Source organism: Apiotrichum porosum (assembly GCF_003942205.1).
Source record: "Apiotrichum porosum strain DSM 27194 chromosome Unknown scaffold_1, whole genome shotgun sequence".
Taxonomy (NCBI): Eukaryota; Fungi; Basidiomycota; class Tremellomycetes; order Trichosporonales; family Trichosporonaceae; genus Apiotrichum; species Apiotrichum porosum.
In genome coordinates, this window is record NW_021167108.1 from 1,523,807 (window position 1) to 1,541,790 (window position 17,984).

Sequence of the window (17,984 nt, forward strand, 5' to 3'; positions counted from 1 at the left end):
TTTAAAGAGGTAATGGGATAAGCCCAAGGATGAAAAATGGAATGAGAGAAGAGAGACGATGGGGGAAAGGAGGGAAGGGCACGCCTATGGGAGGGAAAGATCGCCGACGGCGGGTTGAGTCACCCAGGTATGGCATGTTACCACTCCATCTTCTCAATACTTACATTATCACACCACCACCACCCCCACCACCATCGCCCCCATCGCTACATCTTCCACATACCCCTCTCTCAAACCCCAACCCCTCATCACAATGAGGTGGTTACTCGCCCTGGCCTTGTGCCTTTCTGTCTGCGTCCCCTTTGGCGACCTCTTCCGCGTCTCGCTGCAGCTCGCTGTCTTGCCGCGCAAGGAGTCTCTCCTTCTCTCTGTCCACGCCACTGCCCCCACTGCGTGAGTAACCTGACCAGATCATGAAAAGAGACACACCTTGCGCCACCGCCGCCGTGGATGTGCCGCATTCTGGGCTCCGCCACTGTTGTACGGTAGTTATTGGCGGTGCTTCTTGTCTGCTTTGCGAGTCGGTGCTGACGATCAAGAACCTCGTCCCCATTCCTTCGCGGCTCAGCCTCGCCAACAGTCTTCGGCACCACTGTTTCGACCCCCACCACCTCGCCTTCCCCATCCTCGCAGCCTTCTCAAACCACCGACCCAGCCACCCTCCTCGCCGAGCCTCCCCACCCTCAGCACCTGGAGGTTCACGATGTCCGCGGTGACGGCAACTGAGCCCACCGCGCCGTCGCCCTCCAGGCTGGTGCTGGCGTCGACCACCTCGACCTGCGTCTGGCCACAGCCGACGTGCTGGCCCAAACGGCCGCCGACTGGTTTGGCCATGTGGCCGACGTGAACGACCCGGCTGAGTATGTGGAGAACATGCTGCAGCCTGGTCAACACGCCGACCACATTGACCTCGCCGCGCTCGCCCGGTACCTCGGTCGAGCCATCCGTATCCTCCACCTGGATGGATCGTCGGTCACGCTCGACCCCACGGTCTACTCTGGTACGCCGTACACCATCACCGTCGGCGTCCAGCAGCAGCAGCAACAGGACCTTCACATTCCGTCCACCGGCTTCGCGGGTCCGGCCATTGTCCTCGGCTACCTGCCCGAGGTCGACGACCACGCTGGCCTGCGTGCCCCCAACTTTGAGGCCGCGGACGAGGACGACGAGTTTGACACGGCCGACGCCGACGCCCAGGAGGACAAGGTCGACGACCTCGGTGTGCCCGTGAGTGTCTCCTTTGTCACCCCGTTCTAGATGTCTGTAGGCCGTCCCCCGCGCTCGATTCGAACTGTCACTCAGCCCGTTCGAGGGGTTGAGCGCAAGATCAGGACTAGATACCCGGCCCGTCGCTCGACTGACCCGTGTCGGTCCAGGTCGTGAGTGAGGAGAACCAAATAGCCGCGCTGACCGAGACAGGTTGAGGACACCCTTCCCGTTTTCCGCCACTGGTGGAACGAGCGTGCCCAGTCTGTGGCATACGTGCCCAAGCAGGCCACGCTCAAGGAGCGTCTCGGTCGCGTCATGGCCGCGGCTCACGAGCCCGGTATGACAGACCTCTTCCACGGCGTGACCTCGCTCCTCTCCGTGGACGACGTCCTTCCGCTTCTTGTCCTCGGCACCGCGCCCGAGGTGCTGGACATTCTCGTTTCCGACTCGCCCCCCACTGCTGTCCAGATTGGTTGTCTCCAGACGGCCAAAATGAACAGCACTTGGGGTTCGTACATCAAGGCTTTGTCGTCCAAGGATGGCTCGTTAGCCCTGTACGCCGGCACCGCCGCCGCGCTGCCAGAGGTGGGACCAGCACCGTAACCGGATCGACGAGGGCCCCGAGTGCGTACCATGTGCAGTTGAAACGGTCTCTGACAGCATCAGGCTCTTCAACGTGCTCGCGCGCGCCAACATCAAGGCCGGCGGCAAGAAGGAGGATGTTACCATGCACCCCTTCTTCCGCATGGATGCTCGTGCTCTCCCCGCCCGTCGCTCGGCCCTCGGCATCACCGGCCGTGTGTTGGGCCAGTATGTGGAAGCTCTGCTCCACTTCTGGCTGGACACATTTGTCGAGAAGAAGGGTGTCGTTTGGCCTGACCGCCACCACCGCGGCACGAACAAGGTCAACCCGCTCAAGCAGGCCGTCCGGGACATGAATCCCTCGACCCCTGCCGAGCAACGCGCGCGTTTTCTCCAGCGGTACCACAGCGTACTGTACCTGCTGTTAGGGACCGCATCATCCAACGCCTCCGGGACTTCCGTAGGAACCACCCCGAGGTCCAGCACGAGCGCGACCAGGTAGTGCGCGAGAAGCGCAAGTCTATGCTCGAGTCGCTGCCCAAGACCGAGCAGGACGACATCAACGAGCGCTACCGCGTCGTCGCGCGGCAGTCGGACAAGAAGTGGAGAGCATGAGTGAATTCCGACCCGGCAGCCAAAGCTGCCTTCGACTTCAAGCGGCGTCTTCTTCGCGTCAAGCGCAAGCTCGGCCCGGACCGCCATGACGAGGCTCTGTGGACGACCTGCGACCCCCAGTCGTGGCGCAAGAGTAAGTCAGTGGTATGACTATGCTGCTGACCGCAACAGAGCCCTGGTCTACAGGCCTGGTGCCGGTGTCACAGGCCGTGTCACAATCAATACTGTATGTACCATCGGAACCCAGGAAGGTTCGGACTAAACCTATACGAGTTCCACCCGTATACATGAGTTGGAGAATGGTATATACATAGCTAGAGCAACAGCATCCTTGATAGTTCTCTAGCGAATGTATCTTCTCCTGTCTACAACAATACGTTCTATTAACCAGTCTACAACAGTGTAACCTCGACTACTGCTGCTAGCCGTCCCGCTCTGCCACCAAATTGGCCCGTATCGTGTCCTTTGACAACCGGCGTCACAAAGGACAACGCGCTCACGCGACCGTGCGCCCAGGTGGCACAGGCCACGGCGATGTCGCTCGCGAGCGGACCTGACATCGCGGGCAGCAGCATTTGCAAGCAGGTTACCCTGGCCACGGTACATAAAGGCCAAGCCATCGACCGCCAAGGTCGAATGTGGACCACCGCACTCGCCCTCAGCCTCCTGCGCCTGGCTAGAACCAGCGCAAGCTCTACTTCGTCCCAGTGGTCGTCTACGGTCGTACAGCGCGAGGCCCAACTCGTCTTCTCTGTACACATTACTATGACATTCATGGCCAGCACAGCCGATATTACTTGTGGAGGTTGTCATAAAGACGTGAAAGTGAAAAGCAGTGCATGTTCAGCTGAGTCGTCCAGACGTGGGCGACATGGTCAAAATATGCACCGACAAGTTGGGAGGTGATGCAGGCTATAGCCCAATATGCAGCACAGAGGGATGTAAGTGTAGGATACAGTAGAACTATAGTGAATACGGCGTGCGACGGGTCACCATGACCATGGTTGCCGCTTGGCCGCGTTGTCACCGGGAAGAAGCACAAATGGGCTTGTCGAGTGTGCGCTTGCATGCACCCACCTGCAAAGGGCGCAGGGCTCTGTGGTCCAAAGTGCCACTTTTTCAGATGCGCCACATCCATGTGGCATCCATAACTCCGCCCTCGGTGCGGTGAAATTTCGCTGGCAGGCGGCAACGGAGGCAAATGGCGATGCGGGTTGGTGCAGCCTGGCAGGCGACTTGACTGGCGTTCTGAACGCAGCGACCTCTCTCCATCCCGCAAGAAACCCATCCAAAATGGTGAGCTCTACGGCACGAACACGGTGGACATCGCGACGACCACGACAACCGGACGACAGAAGGAAGACAGCGCGACCGACGACGGCAGGAACGCAGTGCGACCGACAGCTGGCGTTTGGTGGAACGAGAGCGGGAGGCCTCCAGGAGGACATGCGTGGAGACGTTGTGTTGGAAGCTGGAGGGCATATGTTGGATCGGGTTGGACAAGCCCAACTCGCCCAAGAAAGCGTCTCCACTTGCTCCTCATCGGCGTCCTGTCCGTCACCGTCACAAGCAAGAGGGGCGTAGATTGTCGCAATTTGCGCCAAATATCCAACAACCATCAAAATCGTCCGGATCGCCCTGCCAGTCCACCGTGTTCTTGCTCTTCTTGTTCTTGGATCATTGCTAACATCATTAGCCGTCCCAGAAGACCTTCCTCGTGAATTTTGCGGTGTAGAGGACGAGAGGACGAGTGCTAACAATATCTAGATCAAGCAGAAGCTCGCCAAGAAGGCCCGCCAGAACCGCCCTATCCCCCAGTGGTTCCGTCTTAAGACCGACAGTATGTGTCCCTCGAGCGTCGAGAGATCCAGGAGAGGGAGAGGGAGCAGGAGGTGCTTGGGCATGGTTGAGGCAGAGAGAACAGCTCTGTTCCAACCAAGTTTGCCCATCGCCGCATACCGTCTAGCTCCCCTCTTCCCTCTTTAACTCTCCCCTCCCGACGACCCCCTGCTAACCCCCCACAGCCAAGATCCAGTACAACGCCAAGCGTCGTCACTGGCGCCGCACCAAGCTCAACCTCTAAGCGCGTCAACTTCGTATCCGCGTGGGTGGTGGACTGGCCAACCTCAAGAGACTTTGCCATGGTTCTCCCACTCGGAGTCGTGTAGACCGGGGACTAGGAGAGCATCGCGTGTATACTAGCGCATCAGGCGCCTCTATGGATGGGGTGCTTATGGCACTTGAAATAATGTTTCTTGAAGCTCGGTCGTGTGGTCGTGTGGCACTGACAATTTGCGCTGGAGGAAAAGTTCCGCGGGCGACAGTCCAGGCTGGTGGTCGACACGACCCTCTGCATGTTGCGTCTGTGCCCAGAGCTATAGCGCATCGTGCGTGACCAGTCGTAGCTGACCGTTATGCGCAGGTCGCGCTCATTCTTACAAGCACATGGCGCAACGTCATTACAACCTGCACTGCTTCGGCACACCGTGTGGCAGACAACCTCACTGTACATCACACAACGACAACGTGTTGCGCCACTCACTGCCCGAGCTCCCCTCGTCCGCTGCGTCCTTGCGTCCGTCCGCGTCCTTGCGTCCGTCACAATGCATTAAGTCTCAACATGGAATCAAGGTGTTGTTGGATGCAAGATATACAAATAACCGGAATAGTCGTTAAACGCGCGTAAATGGGGGTATCGTGGCTCGTCAACGAAGATGCACAGCTGGGAACGCCGGCGCAGCCGACGGTGGGGGGAAAGGGAAGGAGCAGCCTTCCTACTCGGCGCCCATGACGAACAAGACCTCGCTGGGACGCACAAACAGCGCCCTGGGCTTTTCTGGCGCTGTCCAGTCTGCGACAAAGGGGCTGGCCGCGCGGCGCGTGTCGGCTGGTGGACCCAGCGAGTTGTTGCCGTTCACGGCCAGGCCAAGACCATTGGGGCGGCGCACACCGCGGCCGGACAACGAGTCGGCAATGGCCGAGATGCGGCGCTGGCGGATTGACCTCGCTTCGTCGCCTGCTGGTGCGTCGGGGGGAGAAAAGTGGAAATAACGGACACCGCTCTTGGCGCCGGTCGGGAGCGTCTCGACGCCAAAGCGGTCCAAGTCGTCGACCTCGAGACCGACCCAAGGCCCGCGGGCGTTGGCCATGGTGCCGAGGTATTTGACGTTGGCACGGAAACGCGCACGACGCGTCGAGAGTGTCACAATGCAGGGGATGCCGACGTGCAGCGTGACGCCGCTGCCCTTGAAGGGGACATTGCCGTCTTCAACCTCCAGTTTCGGCGGGGCGGGTGGCGCCGCCGACACAGATGGCTTCCGTGGAGGTGGGTCAAACGCGTGAGCCGGATGGTAGCGAACAGAGCGCACACTACCCGTCTCGCTGACTTTGCGAGACATGGTACCGGCAAAGCCGCTGCGAGGGCTGTCTTCCACACTGGCGATGGTGGGCACGGGAGAAGTAGAGGGGAAGCTTGGAGGAGGGGCCTTGGCCGCACGAGGCAGAGGCTGCTCCATCTTTGGTGGTGTGGCTGGGGGTGCGAATGATCGCCTCGGGTTTTTGGGAGGGGTTGGAGGAGGGTTGGCCGCGCTCATCGTCGCTTTGGGGAGGGCGGCCATAGTGGGAACGGCAGGAGCCACCTTGGCCGGGGTGGGCGGAGGTTCGACGACAGTAGGAGGGGGCACAGTTGGAACCTTGGCTGGAGCTTCAGGCTCGACCACAGTGGGAACCTTCGCCGTGGGCTCCGGCTTCACGGTAGCGGCGGTAGTCCGGGGTTTCACAGCAGGCTCTGGAGCCTTCACTGCAGCAAGCTCAAGCGCTTTCACAGGACCAACAGTGGGAGCCTTCACAATGGGAGCGGGCTGTTCCACCGTAGCTGGGAGCACCACTGGTTGTTGAACCACAGGTGGCTCAACAGGAGCAACCGGCTCGATAATTGTTGGCGTCGTTGGGACAGCCTCATCCTCAGGTGTCGGGCTGATCACGACCGAGATGGGGGACACAACCTCGGCCTGTCCATTGCCAACTTCCTCGAGCTTGACCGTGGGCTCATCGACCACCTTCACCTCTTCCACCACCACCGATGGGAGGGGAGGCACGGGCGGAATGTCCGAGTCGGACGACCGGCGCGACTTTTCGTTTGGCGACTCGGCGAGTACCGGGCTGTTGGTAGCAGAGTCATCCAATACGATAATGGGCTCAACAACCGAGAGGCGCGGGGTAATCGCTTCGGGAGGACCCTCGGTGGATCCAGAGGAGGAACGAATAGACCCACGCGGCTTCACGCCAGCGACGGTGGGTGGAAGAGGGGTCGCGCGTTTCCAGGGCGCCGACGACGATGCCGTACGCTGGCGGGCGATAGACGGAGGAGTCTCCTTTGGGTTCAGCGACGTTGCGCGGACGCGAGTGCTGGAACCAGTAGAAGGTGTCTGAAGAGTGTCGGATGGAGTGGACGGGGTCCTGGCAGGTGGCTTGGTAGGGGCTTTGGAGACGGTAGGCGTCTTTGGTGTGGTAGAGACCGCTGTCTTGGTGGTCTTGACCGATACCGTGGAACGAGCGCCGAGCGACTTTGTAGAAGCAGATGGCCGTAACGTTGGTGTCTTTGCCGCAGCAGCCGTCTTGGGGTCGGATGGCCTGGCAGTAGTCGCTCTGGCTGCAGCAATAGACGCCTTGCTCGCAAGGGACGTCCGGCTCGCAGAGGGTGTGACGACCGGCTGCTTGGTCGTGGTCGTTGTCTTTGGCACAGGGGGCACGTCCGGCACCGCACCAGGAGCCACCGTCGGGGCTCGAGATTTTGAACTGGATGCCGACATAGTCCGTGTGCGCGGCGCCACTGGTTTGACAACAGAGCTAGTGCTGACGGCCGACATTGTACGCTGACGGACAGCCGCAGTGGCCGCAGACACTGGCTTTGTGGCCAGCGCTGCGCGGACAGGAGCCTTCCCATTGGCAGTAGCAGCAGCGCTGATGGGAGTTCTGGCAGTGCTGGTGGTCGTACTGGAACCGGAAGCTTTGGGAGTACCAGTACTGGTGGTCGCACTGGAACTGGAAGCTTTGGGAGTACCATTGGCAGCAGTGACGGTCGGCCTGGCCGTACGCGTTGCAGGAGTGGTCGTCGGTCTTGTCACCGTCGCCGGCCTAGTCGTTGCGGCCGCTGTAGCCGGTCTGGCAGGTGCCTTGCCGACTGGCGCTTTGCCAGCTGCGGTGCTCGATGACGACGCCTTTGTCGGTCCCGTCAGTCCCGTAGCCGTCCTTGTCGATGTTGTCGAGCGAACAGTCGCCGATGTACGCGACGTGGCAACGGAGCTAACGGACGCCATTGAAATCTGGTGACGCAGACCACGGGTTGGTGACTGTGGACGAGAACCAGTACGAGTACCAGGTCGCGACGCAGGGGGCGAGGGCGATGCCGGGGACTCTATGCGCTCCTTGACCCTCGACCCCACAGACTTGCCAGTCAGGAGTGGTCTTGGTGGACCTGTCATGACCTGACCAGGACGTGGAGGGGTAGGACTCATGGTTCCACTTGGACCAGGCGTGCCCCTAGATTTGCCGACCGAAACCACAAATGTCTTGTGTGCAGCCGTTGGACTACGTGCCTGTGGGCCAGTAGTAGGTGTGGTACGTCGTTGAGTAGACGCAGTACGCGACGCTGCTGTGCGCACCGAGACGGCCGAACTGGTTGACGCAGAACTCGATAGACGCAGACGCCGCAGGCCATTGGGCTCGGGCGGCTCAGGGGTCTGTACGGGGGCAGACCGCAACGTCGAAGTGTGGCTTGCGTCCGACGCCGTGCGCGTGCGAGAGCTATCAGCCTCACTGAGACCAGTGGCCCGAGACGATGTCCGCGGGAAGCCCTTGTCGCGAGAGCGAGGGAATGTGACGTGTCGGGCCGAAAGGAGGTCGTCTACAGGTACTTCGATTTCTTTTCAAGTCAGTCTCAAAGCTACACACAAGAGGACGCACCATCGCTAATCTCCTTCAACGACCAGGGCTCAAGTCCCAAAAACCCGCCGTCTTCCTTGATTTGCATCCATCGACGGCGAATGTGCACGAGGATCCCTTCCTTGGCCTGCTCAATCTTTTGACGGCTCAGACCGCGCGGCGGGAGAGCAGTCTCCAAAGTATCGGGGTGGACCTTGAGGAGAATGGACGAGACAACAGTCTGGTACATCTTGGGCGATTCGATAAAGATCGGTGGGCGGCCTGCAATGTCGACAATTTCGCGCAAGACGTGGTCGAGAACGTCCTCGCTAAAGCCCTTGCCGGCCATGACGTCCCAGAGTTCCTTGCTCTCACACACAGCGGCAAACTGGGTGGCGAGGACTTCGCGCGCGCGCTTCTCGACGACCTCGATCATGTCGCCGAGCGCGTCGACCCAGATGGCAGCGTCGGCGCCCTTGGTGCGAATGCCGTGCTCCATGCGAGCGCGGACGCGCTCAATGCCACGGAACGAGGTGACGACGTTGCTGGGGCCAAGCGTCGAGATGACGTCCGTGACCAGGTCGTCCCGCTCGCCCTTGTCGGCCAAGCCAACCTCACGGCCCCAGCATTCGGCCCAGCCGCTCAGGATGAACCTGCGACAGCGACGGTGCAGCTCCAGTGCGCCAACGTCGCCACCAGTGGTAAAGCGCCAGATGCGCGAGACGCGGCCAATGCACTTGCGGCAGTGACAGCGACTCCATTCGAGGCCGTGACAAAAGTCGTGTACAAGGCGTGACTCGAGCTCGTCGGCAAGAGCCTCCAGTTGCAGGTAGCTGGCAGCACGGTAGATTTGGAATGCGGTCAAGAGATCAAAGGAGCGGTTGGAGAAATCGAGGTGACCCGCATAGATCCAGCCCAGACAAAAGTGCAGGGCTGCGGGGGTGAAAGGAGGGGTAGGGAGGTGAATGTCGGCTGTGACGGGGCGGAATTGGCTTGGGTTGAGAAGCACAGTCGAAAAGTAGGGTGAGCGTGACGCGAGCATGAAGCGATGAGCGGTGAAGATGACTGTCGACGACAGGGAATCGTCAGAACCCGCGGACGTGTCGGAATTGTAGCCTTCGCCATCGGGGGTTTCGAGGTGAATGCGGACGTCGCAGTACAGCTTTGATGTCCACATGTAGGTGAGGTCTTGGCCAAGCTTGTCCCTGCGGTCTGCAAGGTCGCCGCGGCGACCAAGCGAGTCGCGTACATTGGCATTAGAGCCCCCAGCTTCCTCGCTAATCCACTCGACAACGTCGCCAAAGCCCTCGCCGGTGTACAACCATTCAAGCTGTGCGCGGAAGAGCTCGGGCGCGTCGTCGTGGCCGAGGCGGAGAACCCCGTCGCCTGCACCCAAGGTGGGGGCACGGAGCGTCCCGTCGCTTTCAGCAGTGTCAATCGACGCAGTGCTCTCCCGGAACAAGGATGGGCTGGGTGTCCTTCGTGCGTAGCCTGGTGGCAGCAAGGACGACCCAACAGGGTAAGGAGAAGGAGTGGGCGCCTGAGCGCTGAAACTGGTTGGAGATCGTGATATAGTCTTGTTGGTTAAGAAGTAGCGGTCCTTGAATGCCTCTGCGGAACGCGTCAGTCGACTCTCCGCTTGCTCATTTCCATATGCGCTCCGCTGTTACCCACTGGGTGCTCGGACGTAGACAACGGCTGCGGGACAGGTCAGCATGGAGTCTCACACAACTTCACACGTCTCGGACAACGGCACCACGCCTCGCCCCCACCCCATGTGCAGTCTGCACCCACCTTTATGCGCCCATACGCGGTCGCCACTATCCGTTTCCCAGGACACGTCGGCGAAGCGGTCGCGCGCATGCTCGAACAGGCTTCGGAGGTCGCGCGCCCAGAGCTCTGTTGATTCGTGCACTCGTGCCTCGACCGTCGGGAACGGCGTGAGCGCCTGGAGGCTCTCTGGTGGCCGTCTCATCGGAGGCGAGACTGCGCTCTATTGCGCCGGAAGCGCCTTGAACATTGACAGACCGCGAAAGATGAGGTTGGGCGAAGCGCGTGTTTGCTATATGTTGTTTAGAGCTGAGTTATGACGCCTGGCTTTGATGGTGTTCACGCGGCGGCGACCACACCATACCGCACGCGCGTGCAACAAGAGACGCGCGCACGGGTCGCGGGAGAAGCGGCGATTCACACGTCATTTTTGATTTTCCGTGTCCGTCTGATATCATGTGGCCTAACGCTACAACACCCACACCTGCTGCAACGATCACGGCATAGTCCAACCACAGCTACATACTAGGGGTATACAAGGCCCGTCGGGCACGCCAGATTAGGGCGCGCACACACTAGCACACTACAAGGGATATTAACACCAAAAAAGGACATGTTTATGGTTATTTCGATGGGTTATTACTTGCGAGAGTGGTTCACGCGCGCGTGGCACCGCCAAGGCGCTGGGCAATAATGAGCGCAGCAAGAAGACCAGCACCAAGGGCACGGGCCTGCGAGTTGCCGCTCATTTCCAAAGCGTCCACAAACGCGGCCGGGGCGGCGTTGGTAAGAGGGAGAAGGAGGATCGCGAGGCGGAAGAACACAAACGTGAGGGGGTCGAAGGTGGGTGTGGGCGGGTGCGCGGCTAAAGAGGGCGTGTCAACTGGGCACACATTATGACGACTCACCTTGGTAGCGCGTGGACGCGCCGGCACGGTGGATTCCCTTCTGGGGAATGAAGCTGACAAGGCTGGAAAGAACCAGAGGAGGAAGCACGGTGGAGAAGAACCTGGCAATCAGCAACCATCGTCTCTCGTTGTACCCACCACCAAGCAGTAGCAGGCCAGACATCCGAGCTCGGGTGGACCGACTCGAGAGTGGGGAAGCAGTAGCTCCATGAGATCGAGGGGGCCCAGAAGAAGGCGGTACGGAGGAGCGAGGCCAAGGTGCCCTTGTCTGAACGAAGGGGCGGGAAGTGGACGACATGCTTGCCCAGCGAGACAACGTGGGAGTAGAGGAAGGCCTCCTCAATGGCAATCGCGACGGGAATCAGGCCACATGGGGTGGAAAGAATCTACACATCAGCTAGTACTCTGTGCCAAAAACAAAGAACTCACGTCGCGGAGGTCCCTGACGCAGCCCTCAACAGCGTTCTTGCGGCCATCAACAAACTTGACAAGCGTGCTTGAGGCATCCGAGATGCGGGCCGCAATGTCCTTGGTATCAGTCTCGACAAGAGCGAGGGCGTTGTCCGCCTTCTCCTGGATCTTGGAGCTGCTGTGGGACACGTCAACGACCGAAGCTTCAACCCATGTTGTCAGGGGATACCCACAGCGGGCTGTCAGGGAGCGGGATGTTGGCCGCATCGACAATCTTCTCGAGTGTCTTGTTGATGGAGCGGCGACCGCGACCGGGAGTCTTCTCCGGAGCGGGAGTGTCGGAGCCGTCCGACGTCCTGGAGAGGTGTTAGGCGGTGGATGGATGGCGGTTGGATGGCAAGCCGTTGCCAAAAGTATTCTCTGTCATACTCAAGGTACGTACTGGTGACGACGGGAACGGCCGTAGAGACCCTTGAAGGCGTCCGTGGTGCGCAGCGAGTCGGCGTTGGCGTCGAGCTTGGACTGGATGCGCTCACGGAGCTCAATGTTGGTGCCCTCCTGGTCTTTGATGCCGAGAGCGTCTGCAATCTCGACGAGGTCAGACTTTCTTTTGGCCACCAAGGAGCCTGAGAATTGTCTGTGGCGCACGGGGTCAGATAGGTGTCCCGCGGAGGAGGAGAAGGCACCACGTACGACATTGTGCACAAGGGGGGGTTGTCAAGATGGATCAGGAGTGTGTAGTAGGAGTGACCAGGCGACGAGACTGGTGTGGATGGGTGGATGGCTGTGGATGAACGACAGTGTGATGATGAAGGTGTGGTGTCGAGATGGAGGCTTTGTTTACTGTTTTCGTGCACGCGCCACTCGCCCGCGTTCCAACCGAATGACGGAAATTGCCAAAAGCGGCGAATACAGTGTAATGTTACATTACGTAAGAATTTTACCACGTGGAATTCATGTGAGCGGCGCGCGGCCACCGTCTCAACCGATCGGCGTGTCAGCTCTCTCATCGCCAGCGCGCCAGGTGTGTGTCGACGCTCTGACAGACGGCAAGAACACGTCCCGGCAACAGCAACATCACTCATTCAACAACAACAAAAATGGCTGCTCCTCACGCCCACCCCCATCCCCACCCCCATCCTCACCCCCACCCACAACAGGTGGGCCCTGGCGGCCCTCCTGGCCCCAACGTCCTCCAGCAGTTCAACGGCGACCCGGCAATGCAAGCTCTCCTCGACTCGCTGCCGACCCGTACCGTCCCCTTTGCGTTCGTCGAGGCCCCGATCCCCAACACCCAGCCTCCCCAGAGCCAGCAGATGGTTGTCTGTGCCGAGCACAAGCTCCCATCGTGTGACGCGTGCAATGTCAACTACACTGCCCTCAACTACATGCACCAGTTCCTCCGCACCGCGCCTCCCGAGGCCATCCCCCCTCCTCCCAATGTTCAGCCCCCTCCCCAGCGTGCCGAGCAGATCAAGCAGGCCAAAGAGGCAGGTAATGTAAGTTGTCATCGGCTCTTTGTGTTTGCTCAGAGCTGACATTATCCTTGCCTTGTCGTACAATTGTCGCCCACTCCTACAGGTTGCGTTCAAGGCTGGTAACATTCCCGTCGCTGTCCAGAACTACTCTCGCTCTGCCGACATGGCGCTGTCTCGCCCACCCTGGGAGTTGGCGCAGCTTTCCAAGGAGGAGACCTCCATCGCTCTGTGCAACCGTTCCGCCGCCTTCCACCTGGCTGGTGCTTGGTGAGTATAGCTCGATGTTGAGGACAGGAGCTGACCCAACCAGGGCCAACGCGCTGGCAGATGCCGAGGCTGTCATCGCGCTCAGGCGTCCTTGGACCAAGGGACACTTCAGGCGAGCACGCGCTCTCGTCGGCCTTGGTCGTTTCGAAGAGGCTCACGACGCGATTATCGACGGACTGCAGTTTGAGCCCGAGGACAAGGTACGTTTGACCGTTTGCGTACCACGACGGTTGCAGAAGCTGACTATTGTGTAGGAGCTCAACGCGTTCCTCGCCGAGGTGGACGCCAAGATCGAGGAGCAGAACAAGCTTTAGACGGGAGGAGAGGAAGGAAGAAGCCGAGCGGAGCAGCATTTGACCAAAAGTGCGAGCGTTGTTAATATCTATTACCTTGGGTCTTGATACCCTGCCATGCATACCACGGGTTCTACCCGTCACGCAGAGAGAGCAGTATTGCCCCCACCTCTTATACACCCATGTCTGTGATCTGTAATCTGTGATCTGTGATGTGCTCGCACCTTTTGCCGCGTCCCCGTGCGTCGTTTCGGCGATGACATCGTTGCGCCACCCGTGCGCTCGCATGCCACCGCATTGCCACTGCCGGTGCAGGCAGTTCTGTCGTCCTCCTTTTGCACTTCCCATCAGTCTCAACAGCCCTTCGACGACCCCTCACCAGCAACTTCGCACCACAAGCACTGGTACACTACAGTCTCAAGCACAACTCTGCTCCAAATGTCCGCGGCCACCCCCATCGTCGGCGACGTCCACCCGGAGGTTGTTGACGGCGTCATCCCCAAGTCGCAGCCTACGGCCACTCCCATTGCCCAGCCGCCCACTACAGTTCCTGCTTCACCCAGCCAGGCTATCGGCACACGTCTCCGTGGCGTGTCCAACTCTCTCAACAGCGCCCGCTCTTCGGTGGCCGTGACGCGTGCTCGCGAGCATGGCGCAAAGGTCTCTGCCGCGCTGGGAGGCGCCCGTCAGCGCGCTGTCGAGCTGGGAAACCACCCCGTCGCAGTTCGCGCACAGGGCATTGCCAGTGCCAATGCGAACCGGGCCCGCGACATCCTTGGTCGCTCCGAGACCATTCGCAGCGCTGAAAAGCTGACTGGCATCGACCGTCTTCTCCTCGTCATCGGTGGCAATGTCCTGTAAGTCGGACCTTTCCTGTGGGAAGCCCATCGGGTGAGGAATGAGACGCCCCAAACCTAACACACGGTCCGCAGGTTCGCACTGCTCGTTCCCTACAACATTCTCGGCCTTGCGCACCCGATCACCACGGCCCTCTGCCTTGCTGGTCCCACGTACCATGCAGCTATGCTCCTGGACGACGGCAACATTGGCGAGATTGACAACATTCTCCTCTACTTTGTCTTCTTTGGCCTCGTCCAGACCATTGAGAGCCTCGCCGCGGGATTCCTCGAGGCCAACATTCGTATATCGCCAAGTTTGACTTTATTGCTGAACCCTCCAGCCAAGTACTACACTATCAAGCTCTTCATTCTCGGCTACCTCGGCCACCCTCGTTGGAAGGTACGTTTGATGGTGCTGATTGGGAATCGCTGACTCGGCAGGGTGCCTCCAAGATCTACGACGTGACTCTCAGGAAGCTCGTTGGCAACAGGGCTGCTCCCATCCCGGCGGTTGACAACACCTCTGGTGGAGGCTACGCTGTCCAGCCTGACAAGGATGACTGGCCGCCCGCGGCCGTCAGCTCCCCTACTGTCATCTCTTAAGAGCTACCGATCCATGCTGCCTGTTCTATGACATGATAATGACCTTCCACGCTATAAACCCAATGTGAATATAATCCGTATGGCTTTGCGATGAACACGATATCGGAGGGCTAGTCGCAATGGTTACCTGCCGGGTTTCTTCCAGCGTTCTGTGTCATATCGTGTGAGAATCAGAAGCCCAGGTCCGAGAGATTCCGAGAAGCAGCGGGTTTCAGTGGGTTCTCTCCTGCAACGTGGGCTGTCATGACTCTTAGCACACATGCTATCATCCTCCCACTGTGCGACCCCCTCGGAACTCTATACGACAGACACTGCGATGCATACACGCCGACGATGGACTGCCAACACATGCTGCCACAGTCGCTGGCTGCCACAACGGCAATAACGGTGTTACAGCGATGTGGCGGTTTTACGCCCTCCGAAAATCAGGCGGGCGTGTCGTTGCCCCTTCTTTGCCAGCGCGTTTGAAGCGGCGAGATCAGCAGAAAACACCTATACCCCATCACAAAACGATAAAATGGTCAACCCCGACCTCAGCGCTTTCAGCGAAGAAGACCAACGCGACATCGAGGCGGAGCTCCAGGAGGGCTACGCCGAGATTGAGGAGAAGTACGCCGTCGACACCCAGCAGGGCTTTGAGAACGTTCTCGTTGTCGACAATGTTCCCCTCGTCAACGAGTCCAAGAAGGACAAGCTCATTGAGCGTCTGAGGCAGACCTTTGCCAAGGCCGGTGCCCCCATTGACGAGGACCGCGTCAAGTGAGTCGCAAGCAAGCATGCCTGTGTGCCGTTGTTGGGATACTGACTGCATCCTCAGCATGCCTTGGGAAGGCGACTCCAACAAGGGCTTCCTTTTCCTCACCTACCCTGACGGTGCCGAGGCTGAGCACGCTCTCCGCGTGATTGACGGCGCCTCGTTCGGTAAGAACGTCCTGCACGTCAACCGCTTCGGCGACATTGAGCGCTTCGCCAACCTCCCCATCGGTGAGGGCGAGCTCCCCGCTGGCTGGCGCGAGAAGGCCTTCATTGAGAAGGACCACCTCCGCAGCTGGCTCGGTGACGTTGCTGGCCGTGACCAGTACATCACCTTCCGTGACCAGGAGGTCAACCTCTGGTGGAACGGCCGCAACGGCACCGCCGAGGCCGTCAAGGACACTGATGGCAAGCCCATCAAGAACCAGAAGTGGGGTGAGCTCTACCTCCAGTGGTCGCCCCTCGGTACCCACCTTGCCTCGCTCCACCGTGTCGGTGTCGCTCTCTGGTCGGGCCCCAAGCTTGACGGCCCCATTGGCGTCAACGTCCTCCGCTTTACCCACCCCGGTGTGCGTCTTATCCAGTTCTCGCCCTGCGAGAACTACCTCGTCACCTGGTCCGAGGAGCCCCTTGGCAACTTTGAGAACCACGCCAACGCCGCTCTCCGTGAGACCTTTGGCCCCGACGACGAGGGCAACCAGTTTGTCATCTGGGACGTCAAGACCCAGCGTGTGCTCCGTACCTTTGCCGCCGACCAGTCGGCCCAGGCCGAGGGCCGCCCCCAGCAGGCCTGGCCCATCTTCCGCTTCTCGCCCGACGACGCCTACGTCGCTCGTGCCCAGGTCGGCTCGGCCATCCAGATCTACGAGCTCCCCGGCATGGGCCTCTTGGACAAGAAGAGTGTCAAGATTGAGGGTGTCCAGGACTTTGAGTGGTGCCCCATGAGCGAGAAGGACTGGGCCAACCGCAAGGCTGGCAAGGGCCGCGAGTGCATGCTCGCCTACTGGACCCCCGAGGCCCAGAACCAGCCCGCCCGTGTCAACCTCATGGCCATTCCCTCGCGTACTGTCCTCCGTTCGAAGAACCTCTTCAACGTCACCGACTGCAAGTTCTACTGGCAGAACCAGGGCGACTTCCTCTGTGTCAAGGTCGACCGTCACGCCCGCAAGGCCAAGACCAAGAAGGCCACCTTCTGCAACCTCGAGCTCTTCCGTCTCCGGGAGAAGGACTACCCCGTCGAGGTTATCGAGCACAAGGACTACGTCCCCACTTTCGCTTGGGAGCCCAGTGGAAACCGTTTCGCCATTGTCTCGACCAACGACCCCAACTTTGGCCAGAACGTCCCCGGTGCCATCATCAAGTACACCGTCTCGTTCTACCAGCTTGACCCCAAGAAGGGCGACTTTGCCCCCATCAAGCACCTCGAGGGCAAGGTTGCCAACACCCTCATGTGGTCGCCCCGTGGTCGCCACATTGTCCTCGCTTCGATGGGCTCGTCCCAGAAGTTCGACATCGAGTTCTACGACCTCGACTTCACTCTTGCCGACACTGACAAGCGTGAGGTCGCCGAGCCCGGAGCCAACGTCCAGCAGCTCGCCATCGGTGAGCACTACGGTGTCACCGAGATCTCGTGGGACCCCTCTGGACGCTACCTCGCTTCGTGCGCCTCGTCGTGGCGCAGCACCCCCGAGCCCGGATTCACCATCTGGGACTTCAAGGGCCAGCAGCTCGTCCACCAGAGCCAGGACAAGTTCAAGCAGTTTGTCTGGCGTCCCCGCCCCCCTACCCTCCTCTCCAAGGACACCCAGCGCAAGATCCGCAAGGAGCTCAAGGACTTCTCGCGCCAGTTCGACGAGGACGATGCCGCCGAGGAGAACCGCGGTTCGGCCGAGAAGCTCGCCCAGCGCCAGCGCGAGATTGCCGAGTGGGACGCCTGGCGTGCCCGCAACAACGCCCGTCTTGCCGAGGCCCGCGAGGCCCTTGGCAAGGAGCTCAAGCACGCCGCTGCCGGCGAGCAGGAGCAGGTGTCCGAGTGGGTCGAGGAGCTCATCGGCGAGGAGACCGAGCTCGTGTAAGCGGAGCGCGAAGGAGAGCAGTAATTTTCATCGTTGTCATCTGTCAAACGCCCCAACACTTTTTTGCCGTGCCGTCGTCTTGTACTCGGCACCTATGCACATTTTTGCAACAATCACTGTGATGCTGTTACATGGCAGGACAAAGCAGCAAAGTCTGGTTGGAGCTGGGTGCCGATTTTGGACGCGACAAACGGTGCCTCCGGTCAACTATGACGCACACCGGTCGGCACCTTGTCGAGGTTTCCCATCAGCGGCTGTT

At 60.0% G+C, this 17,984-nt stretch overlaps 6 protein-coding genes across 6 annotated transcripts; 4 read left to right on the forward strand and 2 right to left on the reverse strand.

The window, feature by feature from the left end:
* Window positions 1–253: 253 nt before the first annotated feature.
* Window positions 254–4,489, forward strand: RPL39 (60S ribosomal protein L39; the record flags this gene model as incomplete). The annotated part of the gene is made up of 11 exons (XM_028616372.1): window positions 254–393; window positions 540–696; window positions 751–1,227; window positions 1,420–1,808; window positions 1,876–2,190; window positions 2,220–2,370; window positions 2,449–2,539; window positions 2,578–2,597; window positions 4,103–4,123; window positions 4,174–4,246; window positions 4,431–4,489. The coding sequence occupies 11 exons, from the start codon at window positions 254–256 to the stop codon at window positions 4,487–4,489; spliced, it is 1,893 nt and encodes a 630-aa protein (XP_028480229.1).
* Window positions 4,490–5,180: 691 nt separating this feature from the next.
* On the reverse strand, window positions 5,181–10,303 carry EHS24_000546 (uncharacterized protein; the record flags this gene model as incomplete). Its single annotated transcript, XM_028616373.1, has 4 exons — window positions 5,181–8,329; window positions 8,371–9,939; window positions 10,003–10,026; window positions 10,123–10,303. 4 exons carry the CDS (start codon window positions 10,301–10,303, stop codon window positions 5,181–5,183), a joined length of 4,923 nt encoding a protein of 1,640 aa, XP_028480230.1.
* Window positions 10,304–10,754: 451 nt separating this feature from the next.
* EHS24_000547 (uncharacterized protein) lies at window positions 10,755–12,115 on the reverse strand (the record flags this gene model as incomplete). The annotated part of the gene is made up of 7 exons (XM_028616374.1): window positions 10,755–10,963; window positions 11,007–11,107; window positions 11,145–11,392; window positions 11,436–11,595; window positions 11,651–11,773; window positions 11,860–12,054; window positions 12,111–12,115. 7 exons carry the CDS (start codon window positions 12,113–12,115, stop codon window positions 10,755–10,757), a joined length of 1,041 nt encoding a protein of 346 aa, XP_028480231.1.
* Window positions 12,116–12,517: 402 nt separating this feature from the next.
* On the forward strand, window positions 12,518–13,476 carry EHS24_000548 (uncharacterized protein; the record flags this gene model as incomplete). Its single annotated transcript, XM_028616375.1, has 4 exons — window positions 12,518–12,916; window positions 12,999–13,162; window positions 13,206–13,362; window positions 13,417–13,476. The coding sequence occupies 4 exons, from the start codon at window positions 12,518–12,520 to the stop codon at window positions 13,474–13,476; spliced, it is 780 nt and encodes a 259-aa protein (XP_028480232.1).
* Window positions 13,477–13,893: 417 nt separating this feature from the next.
* EHS24_000549 (uncharacterized protein) lies at window positions 13,894–14,897 on the forward strand (the record flags this gene model as incomplete). Its single annotated transcript, XM_028616376.1, has 4 exons — window positions 13,894–14,312; window positions 14,388–14,596; window positions 14,636–14,694; window positions 14,736–14,897. The coding sequence occupies 4 exons, from the start codon at window positions 13,894–13,896 to the stop codon at window positions 14,895–14,897; spliced, it is 849 nt and encodes a 282-aa protein (XP_028480233.1).
* A 517-nt stretch (window positions 14,898–15,414) lies between these two features.
* PRT1 (Translation initiation factor 3 subunit b) lies at window positions 15,415–17,725 on the forward strand (the record flags this gene model as incomplete). Its single annotated transcript, XM_028616377.1, has 2 exons — window positions 15,415–15,656; window positions 15,715–17,725. 2 exons carry the CDS (start codon window positions 15,415–15,417, stop codon window positions 17,723–17,725), a joined length of 2,253 nt encoding a protein of 750 aa, XP_028480234.1.
* Between the last annotated feature and the right edge of the window lie 259 nt (window positions 17,726–17,984).